Source organism: Pongo abelii, chromosome 2, assembly GCF_028885655.2.
Source record: "Pongo abelii isolate AG06213 chromosome 2, NHGRI_mPonAbe1-v2.0_pri, whole genome shotgun sequence".
Taxonomy (NCBI): Eukaryota; Metazoa; Chordata; class Mammalia; order Primates; family Hominidae; genus Pongo; species Pongo abelii.
In genome coordinates, this window is record NC_085928.1 from 17,318,193 (window position 1) to 17,339,700 (window position 21,508).

General features: G+C 37.1%; 1 protein-coding gene across 2 annotated transcripts in view; it reads right to left on the reverse strand.

Annotated features, from left to right (window-relative positions):
- Nucleotides 1-350: 350 nt before the first annotated feature.
- Nucleotides 351-21,508, reverse strand: part of GTF2E1 (general transcription factor IIE subunit 1) — a 38,924-nt gene continuing 17,766 nt past the window's right edge. The window contains exons 3-5 of one of the 2 annotated variants that reach the window (XM_063721644.1): nucleotides 13,233-13,434; nucleotides 6,753-6,994; nucleotides 351-2,372 (exon numbers count right to left, since the gene is read on the reverse strand). In XM_063721644.1, the coding sequence (XP_063577714.1) occupies nucleotides 1,945-2,372; nucleotides 6,753-6,994; nucleotides 13,233-13,434 (872 nt within the window). In that variant the 3' untranslated portion in view covers nucleotides 351-1,944. 2 annotated transcript variants of the gene reach the window in all.

The following is a 21,508-nucleotide window of genomic DNA, read 5'->3' on the forward strand; positions in this document are numbered from 1 at the left end:
TATATATGAACACACTTACAAAAAATAGTTTAAAAAATTAACTACATTTTAAAAATTAACATCTGATTACCATTTTATTTAAATTAACTTCTAGAACTATAAAAGTTAAAAAACTATGTTTAAAAGCTGAATAGCATTGCTTCTTGGTCTTTTGGCTAAGATCAAGTGTAAAAGTTGAATACGTATACAAGGTACAAAGGCATCTTATTGCACAAAAAGTTTAGATCCCATATGATGCATCTATTATTTGAAATATGACTAATAAAAAAGTCTTTAACTTTTTTTAATGTGAAGAATATTCATTTAATATGCCCCAAGATGTTACAGAGCTTAAAATGAACAAACTTCAGTCAGTATAAAACAGATTTATTGTCAACATTCAGTCATTAATACAACCCAGGTAAATGAAACATCACTCCATACAAGGCTCTATATTCTTTATAAGTGTACTATAAAATGATAAATACTTAAAAATTACAATGCAAGGAAAAATATTGTAAGATATACAATTGTTATAGACCCTTGTGTGAAAGTTCTTTATTTTTAAAGTTCTGCCCTAGGGAAAATACCATGTTACATATCAGAACCCAAAATAAACTGTTTCTTGAGGTTACAATGCTCAATGGTATACTGGATGCACCCTAAAATACCGTGTCTGACAAGAATTAAAAGACAGACAGCCTTCAGTGATGTTTAGAAAGAGGGAGAGTGACAGACAGAGAGAAGAGTAATCAATTATTCTGTTGATTTCTGCTGGAATGGCCTCATTAAACAATTTATAACACTGACAAGAGGTCTGTACCCAAAGGGAACAAAACCAGGACCAGTCTCAGCTTTATATAAAGGATTTCCAAATCAGACTAACTGACACAGTTCTAAGGCACTGTTCCCAATGCTTGTCACTCTTCAACCCTTTATACAGACTTCTTGTCTTATGTCCATGTTTTTCTAATTTCTTCCTAAGGGTTTACCAATTATACTTTCTGTTTTCTATCATCCTAAATCCAAACCAAAAGACATTAAGCAATACAATAAAATCTACCAGTCTGGTCTGTTCTAAAGACACAAATTCTGGTTTAGACATTAATCATGAGACTCAATTATATCTATCCCCCTTCCACACACACTCCCACCTCCCCTTACATATTGACCCATCTCAATTTTGAGGAAATGCTCAAATTCTAAGCAAGTTTCAGGATTTTTTCCCCCAATCAATGATTTGACTGTTGGCAAGCTGCTTTGGTGGGCAGCAATATAAGAAATTGTTTGGAATGCCTGGCTAGAACAGATAAAATGGATGTGATCAGTGAATTATTGTAACCTATTGTAGTAAACAGATGGATGGGAAGGATTTACCTTATGAACTTCCCTCACTCATTTCAGAAGGGAGAAAATTATGTCTTAATAAGGCAAGAAAAAAATTAGATAAGAAAATACAGCACTTTGGCAGGCCGAGATGGGTGGATCATGAGGTCAGGAGATCAAGATCATCCTGGCTAACATGGTGAAACCCTGTCTCTATTAAAAATACAAAAAATTAGCTGGGCATGGTGGCGGGCGCCTGTAATCCCAGCTACTTGGGAGGCTGAGGCAGGAGAATCGCTTGAACCCGGGAGGCAGAGGTTGCAGTGAGCCGAGATCGCGCCATTGCACTCCAGCCTGGGGGACAAGAGTGAGACTTCGTCTCAAAAAAAAAAAAGAAAAGAAAATACAGTAAAATATTAATACTGTAGTGACAGCAAGGAAGGGTAGGATTCCCAGCACCCTACCTTGCTGGGAAAGTTTCTGGCATAAAAGTCAAACTCTCTACCATCATTCTTTGCATAAGGATCGACAGTTGCTTACATCAAGACGGGCAGAAAGCCATTTAAATACTTTTCTTCAAAGATGAGACATTTCTTTTTGAACTGAGCATTAGAGAAAGGAGAAAGAAGTAGGGAAAGCTCACTCAAAGAGGTCCTCAAACATGCGTTGTCCCATTGCTATATATGCTTCCTTTTCTTCTGGTGTCATCTGGGCCACTAGCTCTGGCCGTTGGCTCACTTCACTGTAGGAGAACGGACGGCCAGCCACCATGACAATGGGGTCATCTGCTACTTCTTCAAACTCGTCGTCTTCCTCTTCATCCTCTTCTCGTTTATGCACAGCCACAGCGGCCGGACGGGGTGGAGAATCATCATCTGACTCACTGGTCTCGCTTTCCGAGTCACTGCCATTGGCAGTGGTCACTGGAGCAGCCGCCCCCACTGAACCAGCCATGGCAGAGGAAGTCTTTTTCTCGTGAATGAGCAGTGCTCGCATGACCTCTTCATTGTCATCAGGCCCAGCACGGCCTTCCTCATGCTCCTGAAATGCATCCATATCTATGCCCCCTGGGGAGTAAAACTCAAGACAGTCAATATCCTTAAATACAAATGGCATTTCTTTATAACATATAGACAATATTTTAACATATATTTAAATAATACGATAAAATAACAGACTTCACTGGTTCCATTTTTGAGCTGCTATCCATAAAATATTCAAAATATTTCTTACAAACTGGAGCTTAAGTAGCATAATGGTCAAGTACATCAGCTTTAAGAGTATTATAGCATAGATTTGAATCCTGGTTCTTCTATACACAAGCATCTTGGGCAAGTTATTTAATCTCTAAACTTCAATACCTTTTTCTGTAAAATGAGGTGATAAAAGCATCTACTTTCTAAGGTTCTGGATAAAAACATATAAGATAATGTCTATGAAGAATCGACTACAGTAGCTGGCATAATAGAAAATCAAAACATGGCTCTTTATCTCACTCAAGGTAAAAGCCAAAAGCTTTGCAATGGCCTATAGGGTCCCACATCATCTGGAATCCTTCCTGATCATCTACCTCTTACTTCTTCTTTCCCCTGCTCATTCTTGTCTAGCCACAGTAGCCTCCATGGTATTCCTTGTACATATCAGACACACTCCTACGTCAGGGCCTTTGCATTGCCTGTTCCCTCTGCCTGGAATATTTTTCCTTTAGGTACTCACACAGCTAACTCCCCTCCATCTTTCATGTCTTTATTCAAATGTTACCTTTTAAATGTATCCCATCCCTACATTCCCAATGCTCTATTTTTCCCCCATAGCACTTATTTCCTAACATAATGAATAACTTACATCTATTGTCTTTGTCACCCCCTTTCCAAGGATGTAGGTTCTACCACAACAGATATTTATCTTGTTTATTCATGGATATATCCCATTTACCTAGATAGTACCTGCCACTCTGTTAGGCCCTGAATAAACGTTTGACAAATGAGTGAATAAATGTGAGTTTTATTTTCATGAAGCATATTAAGCATACTTCAAACTCTTTATAAAAAAAGGAATCTAATTTTAGGAATGAAGCTTCTCTCACCACACACCTCCTATCATTTTGTGTACATATTTTACTTGATATACTGCAGATGAAATATTTAAGAAAACCATCTGCATTCTGCATTCTGATAATACTACCAAACATACTGCCATTTAAAATATATAAAAAGATTAAAAGTATTGTTTGGAACCTGACTCCCTGATTCAAATCCTAACACTATTTAGCTGTATGATTTTGGCCAAGTTATTTCATCTCTCCGCTTCAATTTTCTCAAGTACAGAAAGGGGGAAAATAGTATTTACTTCACTAGATTACTGTGGGGATTAAGTGAATGTCTGTGAAGTGTCTAGAATGGGCCTGGCACTTAGAATAGTGTTATCTATCATCATCATCATCAAGAGAAGACTCAGAAATGGTCAATTCTGACTATGGATAAAGTGAAAGCATCTTCTCATTAACACATTAAAATGAATTAGCTAAATCCCGGGACATTTTAGAAGGCACAGAACTCCTAAAATGAGATACTGGGCAGATAAGAGAGAGAAAGGGAAACAGAAGCAGACAAGTTAAAAGTTTAGGTCAGAGAAAAGAGGCTTTTGATAAATGACTGTCAAAATGAGAGTTAAAATCAAACTTAACTATTTCAAAATATTGTCAAAGGCTGAACCTCCTCCCTAGAGCTTACTACCAATGCAGTATTACAACAGAAAGAAGGTAAGGAATGTATGCAAGCCTTTAAGACAATAATTGCTTCTAAAAGAATGTTCCAAATAGTTTAATATCAACACAGTATTTTGATTAATGTTTAAATATAAAATTAGGGAAAAAGAAAATTAGTTTTGTAAACTAAATTAAGTCACACATAACAGATTTCTGACAAGGGTCTTGAGAGGTTTGGAGAAAAAAAGAATTATTCTGTTACAGATGAAGACAGAAAACAAAAAACAAGGATAAACGAGCAAATTTCTGGATGGTAGAGTAGAAACAGTGGTTCTAGGAACAGTCTTTTTTCAACAGAGTTATAAATTACAAAGAAGATGTATACTGGGAAACTATATTCACGGAATTGATGCTAAGCAATTGTGGGTACTGAAAGGCCAAGTTGCAGCAAAAAAATATAGGAAGAGCTGAAGGTTGTATACGTGGGCAGAAAAGTAGCAGATCTATTTCTATTTCAGCAAGTGCAAGAAAATCAGCCTACAGAAAAATAATCTAAAATATACTGAAAGATATGATCCAAGCTATTGGATTCAAGGCACAGAAGAACCTAAAAAGTACCTCTACGTGTTTCTAGAAGTTTTTGGTCTTAACATGCTTCCAGAACCAAAGCAACAAACAAAATCTCAAGTAAAAACCAGAAAGATACTGGAAATAAAACTCAAATCAATGGTGAATCCATGCATGAACAACATGTATCATTCTGGTCACTATGTCTCAAGTAAAGTATATTACAATTAGAGATGGTCCAGAAAAAGACAAAAATAAACAAAAACTGTAGGAGGTGGCAGCAGTGGAAAAGAGAACTGTTTAAGGAAAACAGAATCAAAAGGAATCAGAACTTTCTTCAGTATAGTAGTGAGAACATGATTGAAGTCCATACAATTGTGAAAGATATCAACATGACTTGAAGTCTGAGGAAAATCAAGTGTAAAACCCACTTCATACATTCACTGGATAGAGTCTGCTCTACTATCAAGAAACTTAAGACAAATTTAGACATGACAACATACTATCCTATTTTATGTAGAAATAAATATTTACAAAACTTAAGTAGACCAGATAACTTATTTAAGGCCCATACGATTCATATTCTATCATTCTAGGAACTGTAAACTAGAATGTTAAACTTATGAGCTCAATATATAATGTTGGTTAATAATAATTTTATTTTATTCAGTTTTCTTCCTAAGTTCAAAGAAAAGAAGGCTGCTTTAAGAACAGGCATGAAGCCAAGTTGGGGAAAACAGATTTATTAAATAGTAGTATAGCCTAACCACTGTATAATCTAAAACAACTTCAATCTAAATAACACAACAGGCTGGGCACAGTGGCTCATGCCTGTAATCCCAGCACTTTGGGAGGCCGAGGCGGGTGGATCACTTGAGGTCAGGAGTTTGAGACCAGCCTGGACAACATGGCAAAACCCCATCTCTACTAAAAATACAAAAATCAGCTGGCCATGGTGGCTTGCGCCCAATTCCAGCTACTCAGGAGGCTGAGGCAAGAGAATCACTTGAACACAGAAAGCAGAGGTTTCAGTGAGCCAAGATCGCACCACTGTACTCCAACATAGGCAATACAGCGAGACTCCATCAAAAAAACCAACATGGCAGGCTAATCAGTGAGGAAGAAGGAGGGTAAAGTATGGTTGCCTTGGAAAACTTTTTCTTATCAAAATTAATATATCAAACAGAATCACAGTAGAGGTATTACCTGCTTTACCGTCACTACCAAACTCCACATTACCTTCACAATTTCTAGTATATATGTATACTAAATGCTTATTATGAAGGGAAAAGAGGCTAGGAGAAAGGCCAAAAAACAAGTGGTTTTCAGTTACTGATTATTCTTTGGCACTAACATATCACCAAACTCAGGTGATATGTTAGTAACGATATATTAACTTGGGAGTAGCGGCACATAGATTGTTACACTGATAAAATCCAGCCAGAAATAGAGACACCCTTCCTCTCTACTTTCCAGCTTGAGTCACTGTCATCCATTTTTGCCTCCCATTTTCTACATACTCCTAAACCATCATCACTCAAAGTCTTGAATGCAGTAACTTAGACTAAAACTTAAAAAGTAAAATCTTGCAGTTCTCTAACTTCTGAAGATTAGTATGCAATTCTTAACCCTTTATGGCTCAGAAATTTCCAAAATCCTCTAGAACAAAGTTCTGCTAACCATCTTGGACTGTGAGAATGCTCAGTCGCTTTATTCATGTGGTCTCTTTCTATATATTTCAGGTAGCACACACTCATTGGTATTTATGAAGAGACAACATGAAGTTTGGGGTAGTGTATAGTTTTAGCTCCCAATTCAGAAAAATTAAATGCATATAAGTCAGGGTAATATAAGATTAAAGGAAAGGTGAGTATGGCTACCTTGAAAACAATAGATAGCATTTTTCCAAGAAATTAAGATAAAAAGATGACAATTTTTCAAATCTAAAAATGAAAATTTAAAAGGCTATTTGTTATTTTCACTAAGTTGAAGGGCAATGCAAGTATACTAGTTGGTTTTTATCTTATTGCTCAATTTCTTACTTCCTAATATAATGCAATTAATTGTTCTGTAGAACAGATCCAGAATTGCCCAGGCAGTTTCCCACTAAGCCAAGTTCATGTTCTACTGAACCTAAGACACATCCATTTTACTGACTTCTACTCTTACTTACCTTCTTTCATATCTTCAGAACTATATGCCCCTTGGACAGTGCTTTCTCTCAACCAAATGGGCCTCTCTTTGGCAGATTTCCCTTCCAGTGAGGCTCGATGAAGATCTTCGTGGTCATCCATGTTAATGACAACATTCTGAGTGTATAAGTCTTCATAGGAAGGACCTTTGGTGGCCCATGCTTCCCGGTGGTGCCCACCTGCTAGGCTAGCAGCTCCAGCAGTAGTTGCTGCATGGTCCTTGCTATATAAAAAGAATAGAGTACAGGAAAAAGAAAAATTAATGTCTTGGTTTTGGAAAAGAAGGGCAGCTAGGGAGGCAATTACTGAAATACTACATGTAAATGCTATCTATCAATCATGCACACATGCTTTAACAATTCCAAGAAAGTGCTTCTATACCTCAGGGTAAAAGGTGCATGTGTTAGAAAAACACATCATATTTATATTTAAGTTCCTCAAACATGGGATCCTCTGGTGTATATAAATGACTGAGGTTTTATAGATTTAAGATGTTTCAATAAATCTATTAATACTTGGAGAAGGAGAAAGTGATATGGTGACATCATCTACTTAAAGCCACTAATCTGACAAAAATCTCTCCCAGTATTTTGTTTAAAAAACAAAAACAAAACACATTGTATTTTAAAAAATGTTATCTCAGCTCAACCCAGAATAATTCAAAGTGGTTCTGTGTGCTTTTTCCTTTGTGTGCTGATCATGGAAAAAGCTAGAAAACTATTCTACAAAGCCTGACCTCAACCAATGTTCTTCTCCCACCACTCATGCAGTAAGATATAACCCTCTGCACAGACTAGCTGCTTTTCTATGGAGTTGTATGTTTCTATCTCCACATATATGCTGATACTCTGTATCCATCTCCAACCACTGATTCTACTCTGCAGTAACAATGGTTTGTTTTTCTCAGTCTATTTTATTTTGCTTTTTACTTTTTAGTAGAGATGGGGTTTTGCCATGTTGTCCAGGCTGGTCTCAAACTCCTGACCTCAAGTGATCCACCCGCCTCGGCCTCCCAAAGTGCTGGGATTACAGGCATGAGCCACTGTGCCCAGCCTGTTGTGTTATTTAGATTGAAGTTGTTTTAGATTATACAGTGGTTAGGCTATACTACTATTTAATAAATCTGTTTTCCCCAACTTGGCTTCATGCCTGTTCTTAAAGCAGCCTTCTTTTCTTTGAACTTAGGAAGAAAACTGAATAAAATAAAATTATTATTAACCAACATTATATATTGAGCTCATAAGTTTAACATTCTAGTTTACAGTTCCTAGAATGATAGAATATGAATCGTATGGGCCTTAAATAAGTTATCTGGTCTACTTAAGTTTTGTAAATATTTATTTCTACATAAAATAGGATAGTATGTTGTCATGTCTAAATTTGTCTTAAGTTTCTTGATAGTAGAGCAGACTCTATCCAGTGAATGTATGAAGTGGGTTTTACACTTGATTTTCCTCAGACTTCAAGTCATGTTGATATCTTTCACAATTGTATCGACTTCAATCATGTTCTCACTACTATACTGAAGAAAGTTCTGATTCCTTTTGATTCTGTTTTCCTTAAACAGTTCTCTTTTCCGCTGCTGCCACCTCCTACAGTTTTTGTTTATTTTTGTCTTTTTCTGGACCATCTCTAATTGTAATATACTTTACTTGAGACATAGTGACCAGAATGATACATGTTGTTCATGCATGGATTCACCATTGATTTGAGTTTTATTTCCAGTATCTTCTTTGTCTGTTAGCCTGTTCCAAGTCTGCTCATTTCCTTATCTTCTAGTCACTTATGTTCCCCCCCACCTCTGTGTTAGGCCAAGTTTTCAGTATTTCTGATGGTTCCCCATTTTACCTGCCTGTTTCACTCTCAATCTGTTCCAAATTCTTTGGAATATGCCTGATTCTCAGTCTGAGCTCATGCCTTTCTCTGCCTGCTACTGATGCTTTCCACTTCAACTTCTATGTATGCTTCTCTACCTCCCTCTCTGTCCAGCTATTTTTTATTCTGTAACCATCTTCATGTTTCTTGAACTGCCTGCTCACTCCAAACCTTTTGGATGTTTCTTTCAGTGTCCATGACTGACCTGGTCTCACGTTTCTCCTTTATTTTTCGTCCATTTTTCTCACTCTTTTCCATGGATCCTGAATTATCTCCTGTGTGGAGCCCCGACTCATTCTGAATCTAATAAATACTTCATTAGTCTTTCCTCCTAAGCCATTCACTATTTTGCCTTCACTTTTGTCTTACTTCATCTCTGCTTACTCCCTTACTCTTCACCTCTTTCTGGGTCCACTTCTTATCTACTGGGGTTTTCTAACTCATACTTAGCTGAGGTCTGTGTCCGTGTATCTGATTAGCCCATCACATCTTTCCCTAATTACACTGTGTTTCTGACCATCCTCTGGAGGTAAACTTGGGCTTAGCTCATCCCACCTGTCCTGTCCTGCCTCTGGATATCTATAGGGCCATGCTACTTGTGCAACAAAAAAATAATGTTATCTCCAGTTGCCCAATCCACACTGACACATTCATTTAATCCATGCCTTCCAGGTACTGCGTTTGCATTCTTTTCATTATTCCACCTCTGTGCCCAGGGCTACTTTGTAAACCACTTTCTCCCACAGCCTTTTTCTTCCCAGTGCCTGTTCTACCTGTTCCATGTCTCAACCACTTTTTCTGCCTCCTCACTGCTCCTACTTTCTACCAGTTATTTGCTCTCCACTCTAAGTCTAGGCCTATGAGGCATCTCTCTGTAAATATATCCAATCCATCTTTTTTTTTTTTGCTATATTCTGAAGTCTTATGCTACAATTGCAAATAACTGGTTTCTCTCTGCTATTTCTTTCTGCATTCATTGATGTTACTTTGTGTATCATTTCTTGTTCATCTCAATTTAACCATTAACTGTCCCTAATCATTCTCTATCTTCTATCTGTTCTGTGTGGTCTTTTAAAGGCTATGTGGCTGCCTTCACTGTAATATGATGCTGCTTACTTTGTATAGGTTGGCTTTTCAAACTTTTATCTCCTTCAGCATTCACTTTTCTTTCTCTTCTCTCTTGGTCTGATCTGGTTTTTTATGTTTCTGTGCTTACTCTACATTCTGGCCTCTCCTCCCACACCCATTTGTCTCTCTGACTCCTTTCAATGCCTCTTCTATCCTCAGCCAACATCCCCATCTTGATGTGCTGAGCCTGCTCTATGTATCTGCCCCCCCAAAGTGTTTCTACCTGAGTTAGCTAACCCAACCTGGGAGAGACAGAATAGGCATATTTCTCTGATCTGGCCAACCACATCCTTATCTTTCCTTGATCCAGACTTAAATGACTCACTCACTCTGAGGTTACTGTTTCTCTTTATATATAATCCTGAACACAGAGTTTTTCTCTATTCTCTATCTTTAGCATTGACTACAAAGACTATCTTATGAAGGTATGAGGAGTACTTTGAGAAAAACAAGAAAGCTAGAGAGAAAAGAACAGAATTAAAATAAATGTTAACACAAGAGTACTTTTAAAAAGTCTTTTGTTTTTAGTATTCTGTCATAGAAATTCAAGATGGGTTTTATTCCAGTTTGAGGCAGCAGACATTTGACCATAAGTCAAACAAATTTTAAGATTTGGAACAATTTTAATTGAAGATGACAAAAATGAAAATTCATGTTTGAATCTTTTTATATTATTTAAGAAATTTTAGCACTTTTAAAAGATATAACTCTTACTCAGAGATGAGAGGGGAATATTATTTCAAAACTAAATTTTAAAAAATCTTTAAGGTAAGTGTTAAGAGATGATGAAAAAGGGAAGGTTACTAGCAAGGAATTCCACTCTAGAAAGATAGGAAGATTTTTATATATCATCAATAGGTTGACTTGCTGAAAGGATAGAACTGTCCATCAACTCTTGGGTTAGGCCTACTGACAGTTCTGCAGAGGTAGCCCCTGGTTTCTGATCTAGGGACAAGCTAGAATTTAACTGATTACAGATCAGTAATCAAACTAATAATATTGCCACTTATTTAAAAAAAAAAAGCTATCATCTCTGAGCTCCCATACCATTCTATTGATGCCTCTTCTCTTATACTGAGGCAGGATGGACTATTACATCCTTGGGGCAGGATGGGCCATTTCAAAACTTCATACTCCTATAGTACAGAAAGGCCAAATCAATACCACCTCCAGGATGTTATATCCAATCAGTGGAATTTGTCAAATGCTGTGGTGGGGATATTATAACCTGGGTAACATCTTCTAACCTAATGGTTTTTTTCCTGACCACATGGAAACGATTTTACTTTGGTCTGGCTGGCAGTTCTAGGAACCCCATTCTGTCTTTCTTGTCTGCCTCCATTTCCTCCCTTTTTTCTTAATGACCAGATTGTTGGGTATCCTTTTTTCCTGATCAGTTTATTTCCTCCACTTCCTGGTTCTTCTTCTTCCGTGGGGTCACCATCATTCCTGATAAGAAGAAGGTGACTTGATACAGAGAGCTGCTGTTGGGCCTCTGGTGTCACTGTACCACTAAGACTCATCTCAGGCCTGCAGTGAGTGGGGGATATTGAAATAAAGATCCTGGAAGGGGAGCTGGATTGTGGTAGGTGGAGAACATTAGAGACAGGAAGCCAGTAGTGGTGGTGACTGAATGCTATTGTAGTGGGGAAGCGTCTTGATAAACAGGACAAATAACTACAGGTAGGAGAGGAAACATCAGAATAATTCAGATAGTATATTGTGTAGGAAGCAATCAGATAGTACACTGACACATACTTCAACATAAAATAATCCATAAGCTTAGAAAATTTTGTATTTCTGTAAAATCAATTTCCCTCATAAGCTTGTATGTTAGAGCTACAATATAACTTAAAAGGACTGAAAAAGATACAAAAAGAAAAATTCCTTTTCTTATACAAAAAGAAATAAATAACCAGTACCAAAAGTTAAGGCTATCTATGATACAGATGTTGTTAGTTTCCTATCAACTGTGGCTCCTTTCTTTCTTTGCTTATTGGTTTTATTAAAATACCAATGGCAATTTGCTCCGAAGAGCTCTGGGACCTTCCCCAGTCCTAGAAGGTAAACCTTAACTAGTCTAAGTACCAGTCATGTGATCTCATTTCCTTTGCCAGCTGCTGGTTTAGAAATATGCATATAAAACAATTGTAGCCAGTGAGACATCAGGGGATAAATAGAGTATCCTAGGGGGCCCTCTGGGAAACCTTTCTTCAGTTTTAAAATAGGACACAAGGAAGGGACAGTCCCTTTTTCTGCATTTGGACATTTTCATCTGCATGTGATACCTAGAAATACATGGGCATCTTAGGCTAGCTCCCCTCATGGTCCCAAGAGGATAATCAACAGGCTGAGTTCAGCAGAGTGTAAAGATGGAACAAATCTAGATCCCTGAAGATATAATTGAGCTGTGAAATTAACCAGTTTTGAACTGTACTACTTCAAGACTTCTAGTCATGCAAGACAAATTTGCTTATTGTTCAATCTACTTCTAGACTGGATTCTAATTCCAACTAGAGTTGGATATTCTGTTATCACAGGCAAAGGCATCCTAACTGACACATGGTACTGGATTAGAAAATTCGTAACTCTTACAGATACAAAATTTTCTGTAGAATTGGATTGCTTTGAACCATCTCAAAGAAGCCCAATTTACTCAGGACTGGCTATTCTGTAACATCAGTACCACAGGAAATAAAATACTAAGAATGCTCCTAAAAACTATACAAATACAGCCTGATTATTGAGCTCTTTGGAAGGGAGTGGGTGAAGTGAAGGTTAAATAAAGATATCCCTTACTTGATGCTGGAAAGAGGGAGAGAAAAAAGAGTAGAGTAGGAGAGCACTCCCTGACCCCAATTTTCATTTATGCTTTTCAAGACAGAATATAAACCACTTTTTCTGGCATGGCAAAACTAAGGCTACCTCTGAAATTCAAACATTAGGGAACACTGATAAAAATAGGGAGCCACTGTTAGGAGTATTAAACCATAGGTAATACCAGCTATACTTTACTTTCAAGGAAGTTGCAATTACAACTAAGAAATAAAGGTGGTTAAAATGCTTCAAAAACAAAAAAGAACATGCTGAATTCCTTAAAGGACTTCAGCCTTCAGAAGCTGGCTAGGAAAATTTAAATATCCCCAAGCAGCACAACTAATTTGGATTAGCTAACAATTGGCTGAGTTGCTGCAGTCCCAAGCAGAATAAGTACTTGAAGTCAAACCTAAGTATTTAAAGATTTTTGCCTAAAGTCCACAGTGTTCTGCATTTAGAACAAACGAATTTCATCACAGGCACACGTTAATAAGACAAATGTGGCACAACTGAGAACCTATGTAACATTACAGTCTTGAGTCTCCTAGTACATTACCCACTCTTGTTCTCCAAGGTACGGGTAGTTAAAACAAGAACAGGTTGAAAAGCATTCTTAGTAAGAGCACAGGGCCTACACTCACCTCTGTTTCAGGGCTGGGATTTCTGTGGGTTCTGGCTCAAGTATTTCATAGGCCAAATTCACATCCTCTGTCTCCCGAAGTAATGCATAAATGGGCTCAATTTGTTCATTAAACCTTGCCAAAAGTGTGCGTGCATCTTTTTTGGGCATTGCTGACTCATCCTCTTCTACCTCTGTATGGCAAAAAGTACAGCGGAAAGTTCCTACAGAGAAAACAAGTATCTCAGGTCAGAGAGAAGACTTTAGCAGACAGTTTATACCTCCACCCTCCCCCAATATCTTATTATTAAAACTTTCAAATATACACAAAGGTTGAAAGAATTTCAATGAACAGCCATGTGACCACCATTTAGATTCTACAATTAGCATTTTGCTATTCATCACATATCTATCCATCTATCATTTTTGATGTATTTCAAAGTAATTTCATCCCTAACTTCAGCATAGTTTTTAATCACAATATTTCTAACATGTATTTATTTTAACTTAAAGCCAAATTCTTTACAGCTTACCACCACAACTTGTACCCTTTCCCAGAAGCTTTTCTCTTTTTTTTTTTTTCGCATTACACTTTTGGGCCTACATTATGGGGACAGCCAAATAAATACCTAAAACCAAGAGTTTCTTGTCATCCTGAACATTGTCACAGGTTATTTTTTAAAATTTATTAACCATTTGTATCTAATCAATTCAATCTATTATGCTAAAACTCACACTCTTAAACATTACTTAACAGTCTACACCACTAGCCACACCTGGATTTCCAGTTTGGTTCTTATTCCCAAAGACAGGAATATGCATCCTTCCTTTCTGACTCAACTTACTTGAAAGATTAAAAGGGAATATGTTAGTACTTAGTGTCTGGCAAACAGTTAAGTACTCAAACATTTAGCTATAAAAGGCCCCATGTATGATTGATACATAAAGAATAAACAACCAAGTGATCTCTACTTCAACATAACACTAGATCCTACTGATACATTACCAGTATAATAATTTTCTTTACTGCCCCTCATACATGGCCAATAGCATGTAAATTATTTGCTCAAATACCCTAAAATACATCTTCCTATTGTCTAAATGCCACCTAATCTACATCTATCCCAAATAAGTGAGAAAGAGAGAGAAATGCAGCCCTTCACAGCTAGGAGGTGGCTCAGCACTCACAGCTAGACTGTGGCATTTTTCTGTCAAACGAGATCTCACAGATCACCAACATCAGACTATGATGGAAGTGAGGCAAACCCAAGCCACCGTGGAATTGCGTCTGAGAACAGACAAAAGCAAGGACTCCATGCAAACCACAAAAAATCCCATCTTGCACAAGTGAATGCTGCTTCTTTACCATTTAGTTTTAGCGTCACCCTGTTCTTGTCACCTCCTAGACAAGATTTATTAAGATACCCAATCATAGAATTATCCCCACTTCTTCACAGCATCCAATCCAAAGGAAACCTTCATCACTTCCCTGAATCCTCCCCAAAATTACCCAACAAAAGCCCACATTCTCTAAGTCTGTCCAACATCATCTTACTGACATTTCAAGGTTTCCCCATGGTATGTGGCTTCCCTTGCTGCAGAAAGCATCAATAAATCTAACTTTGTTTACTACAGGTGTGTACCTGATAGTCTTTGACTAATGGTCACCAACATAAAGATTATAACTTAATCAACTGGACAAGAATACTATTATACCAAAGTAAAGAGAGGAAGAACTAGTTTTTTTGGTTTTTTTTTAGGTAAAAGATATCAAATTGCTTTAAATATAAAAATGAATATGTAAAAAGCCAACTTATTACAAATGCTAACAATTCAGCTCAAGAGAGGGGTTTAGACTACAAATTTAGATATAAGAATCAACAACCTATACGTGGTAATTGAAGCCATATAGTAGATAGGAGCATCCAAAGAGATTAAGGAGAGTGAGAAGAAGCAGTTAAGGCATAAACTCAAGGAATGAGGAATCCTTGAGAAAGAGAAATGGTGCAACCAGAGTGATAGGATGGTGTTTCAAGGAAATGTATGGTCCTAATATTAAAAGGCCAACAAGAGTTGAAAACTAGCTTTTATATTTGGTAACAAAGGGTAAGAAGCAACCTTGGCTAGAAAGGTTTTAGGTAGAATGTTATCTTATATTATTCTCCAACTATTGCAAGCTGTCTCAGCCTCTTCTCTTCAACAGAAGCAAGGAATATAATCATGTGGGGGCTTAAAAATAAACCACATAATGTAGGGTTGAATATAGCTCTTGAATACCTGCTGAATTAAAAAACACACCAATGTGAGACTGGGACTTAAATTGACTGTTGAAAAATAAGCACCTACAGAGACTGTCAATGAGAACTAAGAATAGTTTGGAAGACAAGTTGTCTAGTTCTGTAGTTTTCAAATACGTTTTTAAAGAAAGGAATCCCATTTCTCAAATGGAAAGGTGCTTAATATATAAACATAAAAGCAAATGCTCTGGGGTAAAGTACAGAAACACAGCTAAGACAAAGGTTAATACTCCAACCCTCTCATTATCTGTTTTCAAAGCATCACAAACCAGCCTCCTCAATGCTTCCCATCAGGCACACTCTGCTGCAGAGCCTTTGCACTGCTGTGCCCTCTACCCAGATGGCTTCCCTCCAGAAAATCACATGGCTCATCTCCAAACTTACTTCAGTTCTTTACTCAGAAGCCACCAGTAAGGCCTTCCGTAGCCAACATTATCTAAAATTTCAATACTGTCTTGTCCACCCAAACAATCTTATCCTCTTTCATTTTCTTTTCCCTTGGCATTATCATTATCCAACATGTTTTATTATTTATCTAATTTATCATTAAAAACTCATGTTATACCCGAATTTTTAAAAAATATCCTCCCAAATACCCCATTTCTCATTTTAAGACAATATGTACTCCAAACTTCAGCTTTAAGAAAACAAATCAACATGCTTGTCAGTGTAGCTCATCCTCATCAAATAGCAGTGCTTTTATTTGGGGAAAAGAGAGAAAGATAGAGAACACTACTAATACCATTATTTCACAGAAGGATAATCTCAGAATGACAGTCCTTTAACTCGAGTAATTTATTTTCATGAAAAAGAATAGGGGGAAAAATAAACAAAGTATATAGTCATAAGGCACCTAAATTTTAATCTCATCCAAACTTAATAAGAGTTTCTTACAGAAGGGCTGATTTTGCAGGTATGAAAAGAGCAGCTTTAACATTATTACTAAGAACTGTGAAGGGTCTGAGATTTTACCCTACTTGTAAGCTAACAAGTTATTCTGCCAGTTTCATGGATACTGGCAGAAGACACAAGACCCCAGGTCAGAGACAAAGAACTTCACTATTCAAGGAAATAGCAGTAGCCAGTGTCAGTATTTAAGCCAGTTCCCCATGCCCCAATTTCCATGGGGCGCGATAGAAGGGCCAGGTAACAATTATACATGCAATGGATTGTGTTACAGGAAAGAGAGCCTGAGCTTAAAAGGAACTCAAATATTTTATAATGGGCATAAGCATGCCCATTCTTTGCACTGGAGGGTGGCATTATCCTTACTTACTATAAACTCTATGTAAACATGCTCTGGCAGGAGACACTTTTTATACTGGACCATAAGCAAACCTGCTCTTTGCTCTGAAGAGAAATACCATCTCTGTCTTCCAAGGCTGCTCGTTATATAAACATCCTTGAAAATGATAGTCCAGGAAAAAAGCAGTCAGTCTGTATCTCTGCTTGCCAAGACATGCATAACATGTGAGAGACCCATGGAGAATAGTCTCCCAATAATTACCACATCTAGCAAATATTACAAAAGGAAAAGCTAGCCTGACATCTCTGAGCCCTATGTTTATCACAAAAACATTAGTTGTAAATGAGAAGCCTGTCAAAGCCAAATGTAGAATTTCTTATTTTTCTTCTGGGACCCTAAAAAATGCAAGAAAAGCAAGAAATTTGACATTTTATGGAAAATGACTTCAGACCAGTTTAACATACCAGCAGCATTTTTTATACATTTCACTACGCATTGTAAAAATGCAAATCAGTTTTCCTGAAATCAGAAGGGGCAAGTGGCAAGGGGCAGGAGGACACGGAAACCCAGCACATACTATATACCAAGCAAGCACCCATGCTACTGAGAGAGTGATGGTGGCATACACAGACAGAACCAGTCAGCAAGAAGCTTTAGTAGGGAAGAAAGATGTCTGGAGATAAAACAATCAGGGATCAGTACAAAAATAAAGTACATAAATGTTTTGGAGTTCAAAGAAGGAATGTGACTTCTAGCTGAGGACACTAGGAAAAGCTTATCGAGAAGGTAAACCTTTTTGAGATAGAGTTTAGAAGATAAAAGATGAAGAAGATGATGAAGGGGTAAGGGAACAGGACATTTTAGATCATCATAAGAGAAGCAGGGTGGTTGAAAAATGATGCTAGACTGCAATTTCAGTCTGATAGGAAAACAGTTATCAAAAAGAATGATAAAAAACAGAATTAACAAGATAAACTGGGGTGACCATAAATTGGTCTTGAACGATAAGCTTCATTTTGACTTTATTCTTTAGTAATAGGAAAGCCACAGAAGGGTGTTAGGAAAGACACTGAGGTCATGAAAACTAATATTTACATATATTGATCTGCCTGAGTGGCTTGAGATGGCCTCCCAATAGGGCAGTTCTTAACTGAGTGTCTGCATAAAAATCCCCGGTGGAATTTATACTCAGGCTCCATGCCACAAATGCTGATCCCAGAGGTCCAGAGTGGGGCCCAGGAATTAGAACTTTCAAAGTTACACAAGGAATTCTGATGCCTACACCTGGTAGAGAGCTGCTATTAAGCAATATGATAAACATCCCAACTTTTCTTGTAACTAGACCATTCTACACTAAGTAGTGTACATAGACTATACTACTCAAGAATGAGAGAAGAAACTGGAATTGAAACTGAGAGCTCTGCACAATTTTTCCCTTTTCACATATGAGATCAAGAAGGCAAAACCCAGAAATAGTGAATCTAAGGCATGCAAGGAAGAACATGCAAGCTAGATCTAAGAATGTGGCAACAAAGAGAAAATGAAGGCTACAAAGATTCTTTAGGCAAAGCTTGACAAATGATGGGGTTAGGAGGAAAAAAGGAGTTCTATAACAACACATTTGTTTGATTAGCTATACTCAGAAACCACAAAAAGAACTAAGAAAGCTACTTTACAAATATTCCTATATATTCATCAGAAGCAAATCTATGCAATAATTCTATCCAAATCTGACATACAAGGAAATGAACGCTTAAGAGGCGTTAAGTTTACCAAGTCATAGCTTGAAAACAAAAATCACTAAACTTGAATTCAAATACAAATCTTTGTCTCAAAAGACTAAATTCACTATACTATCCTGAATTATACATTCCTCTTCCAACTTCCTATCAGCCCTGCCAGCTACAATTTAGCAAACTTTTCCCATGTATATACATTAGCTCTATTTTTAAAAAATATTGAATAGAAGGAGAAAAGATTTATAACAAATAATTTAACAAACATAAGTGCCTATCACATACTGGCATTTACTTGGATAAGTCTTAACCTATCAGGTTTGCCAAACAAATAAAAATAAATCCAACTGCAGATAACGAACAGGCATTGAAAGTGGGAAGAAAAAAATATCTTTTATAAATAGATATTTCAAAGCTATATTTTAGGGTCATATATTCAGTAGTATAGGAATGTCCCAATTTTATGACTCAGGATTCTTCTACAGAAGGTAAGTTATCACTCCATAATGAGAAAAGAAATGGAGACCTAATTGTGGGGATGAGGGGGACAGAGGCGGAAGAGGGAGGGGAAAGGGAAAGAGTTCTACACCATTTTAATTTTAACTTTCTCCAAAATAAAAAAAGTAAAAGCAAAAATGAATTGGGGGTGGGGAGGGTGGGGGGAAGGGATTGGTAACAACAATCAAAAAAAAAAAACAGTAATGCTCAGCGAAATTTGAAACTTGACATTTTTCCTTTGCTAAACACAGAAGAAAATGTAAGTGGTATATATGATACCAGCCAAAGCCTTCAACTTAACTGCTTCCAACATATTTCATTTTAACAAACATGTTACTCACTGTAATTATATGGATATTCAGTCAAGGGAATAAATAAATACAAATAAAACCAAAGCAAAAAAAAGAAAACCCCACCAAAAACTTGTTTATTCTCTTGAGTTTGACAAGTGCGTGCTCTGGAAATGTGCTCTGGAAATGACAAAAAGGACATAGATACGTGATACCAGGGCAGAAGACATTATTAGTCAAATCCTCAATTAGTCATTACTTAGCATTATATTTTTCTCTCTTCAGTCCAGTATATACAATGAATAAGCCATCAGCTAATGCCCACAATTCACTGACAAATATTTGTCAAAGGTATCAGTTGCAACTGAAATATTATTCAGCCATCTTTCCCACAAATTTTTAAAAAATCAAAATAAGCTCAAATGCTTTGATATGGCACAGGGTGCTTCAGTGCTCAAGTGGGACTCATATTGCAGCCCATGTCCTCAAGGCTGGCCAAGGAAACAGGGAGGATCAAATGTCTGCTGCTGCAGAGCTCTCACCCCAGAACAGTGGGTTTGATATCCCCAGGGCTTCTGACATTCAGCCTTCCCAAGTCCAGCCAATCATCTGAGCTACTTTCATGGCCCTCACATTCTAGTTGGGGGTAGACAAGACACAAAAAAATCACATCCGTAGTATATAAGTATTACAGGGGAAAAAAAGCAGGGAAGGAAGAAGGTGAAGGGAAAGGGGTGTTGCTCTATTATATAGGAAACTCAGGGTAGGCCTCTCTCAAATAGCAATGTATGAGCAGAGACTTAAAGATGGGAGCAAGTCATGCAAATGTTTGGACAAGGGAAAATAGCATGCAAAAAGGCAAATAAAGTAAAGGCATGCCTGGTGCACACAAAGCCCAAATAAGGTGACTGCTGTGAACGTGGGAAGAATGATAGAAATAGTCTCCAAAAGGGGAAATTAGGGAGGAAGCAAATAGAAGACTTTATAAATTCTGTTAAGGACTTTGACTTTTCTGAGGGAAAGAAGAAGCCTCTGGAGGATTTTTAACAGAAGAGTGGCATGCCCTGATATGCTAGAAGGATCACTAGTTGCTATGACAAATAGTCTACACGGGAAGCAAGAGTGAAAGCAAGGAAAGTACCTAAGAGAGCTTTGCAAAATCTAAGCAAGAGATAATGGCATGCATAACTTTTCTGGACAATCTTATGAAAAAACTTTGAATCCAAGTTTTTTACTCCCCTTCACTCAAAAAGATTCCAGGAAAAAGAAAAAAACAAAAGACACTTCACAGTTCCATGTTAAAACTAAGTAGCTAGAAACAGAACTCCTAGGATTTTAGTGAGATAAGGACAAAACTATAAAATTTCAAGACATAACAGTAACATATATGATTAATTTTACTGCACTGTAAACATCCAACCGCCACATAGCTTAGGAAGCATATTTAGACACTGTTTTCCCCTCCCACTGAATATTTTATGAAATACATAAAACCACCCCCCAAAATTCAATTTAGTTTGTCCTTCCTTAAATGGGAACTTATCTGGATTTGGTCTAATCATGCATCATTCCTCCATCCTGGAACTCATTATAAAGGGGAAAAAAGGTACCATATTGGGGAAGAAGGGCAAAAAACAACAAACTGAAGGATAGTACACGGATGAATATTAAAGCTTGCAATAAATTATCTAAATTAGGCCCAAATCAAATTCATCTCAGCATGCAGAATCAAACTCATCTCAACTATCTGAAAGATAATAGCCAATAGAATGTATATATGTGGAAGGTAGTGAACTGGGGAGCTTGGAAAAATAAGACTGCTTAAAATTATTAATATTATTCTCCATTATGCCTGTGTGTTTCTGAAGATGACATAATTAAACACAGCATATTTTCTATATGAATACTATAACTGGGGGGTTCCAATTCCTAACCAAGGCTTCTAAATTAACCCAAAGTGACCAACATAATCCTCTAAAACCAGTGATAAAACCCCCAAGCTTCTCCATACTTTTAGAATGTCAAATATGTTCCAAATCAAAGAGTAAGTATAAAATTAGAGTTGAGAGAAGCCATATACAGTATAGAATAGGATGAATGTATCATTTTACACATGCTAAAAGAAGGCCAAGAATGGTTACAGGATTTGCTCAAGGTAACAGTTACTAACATGACTAAGACTAAAAGCCAGGGCTCTGGAATCTTAACATCCTGTCACTTTACTGTCTTGC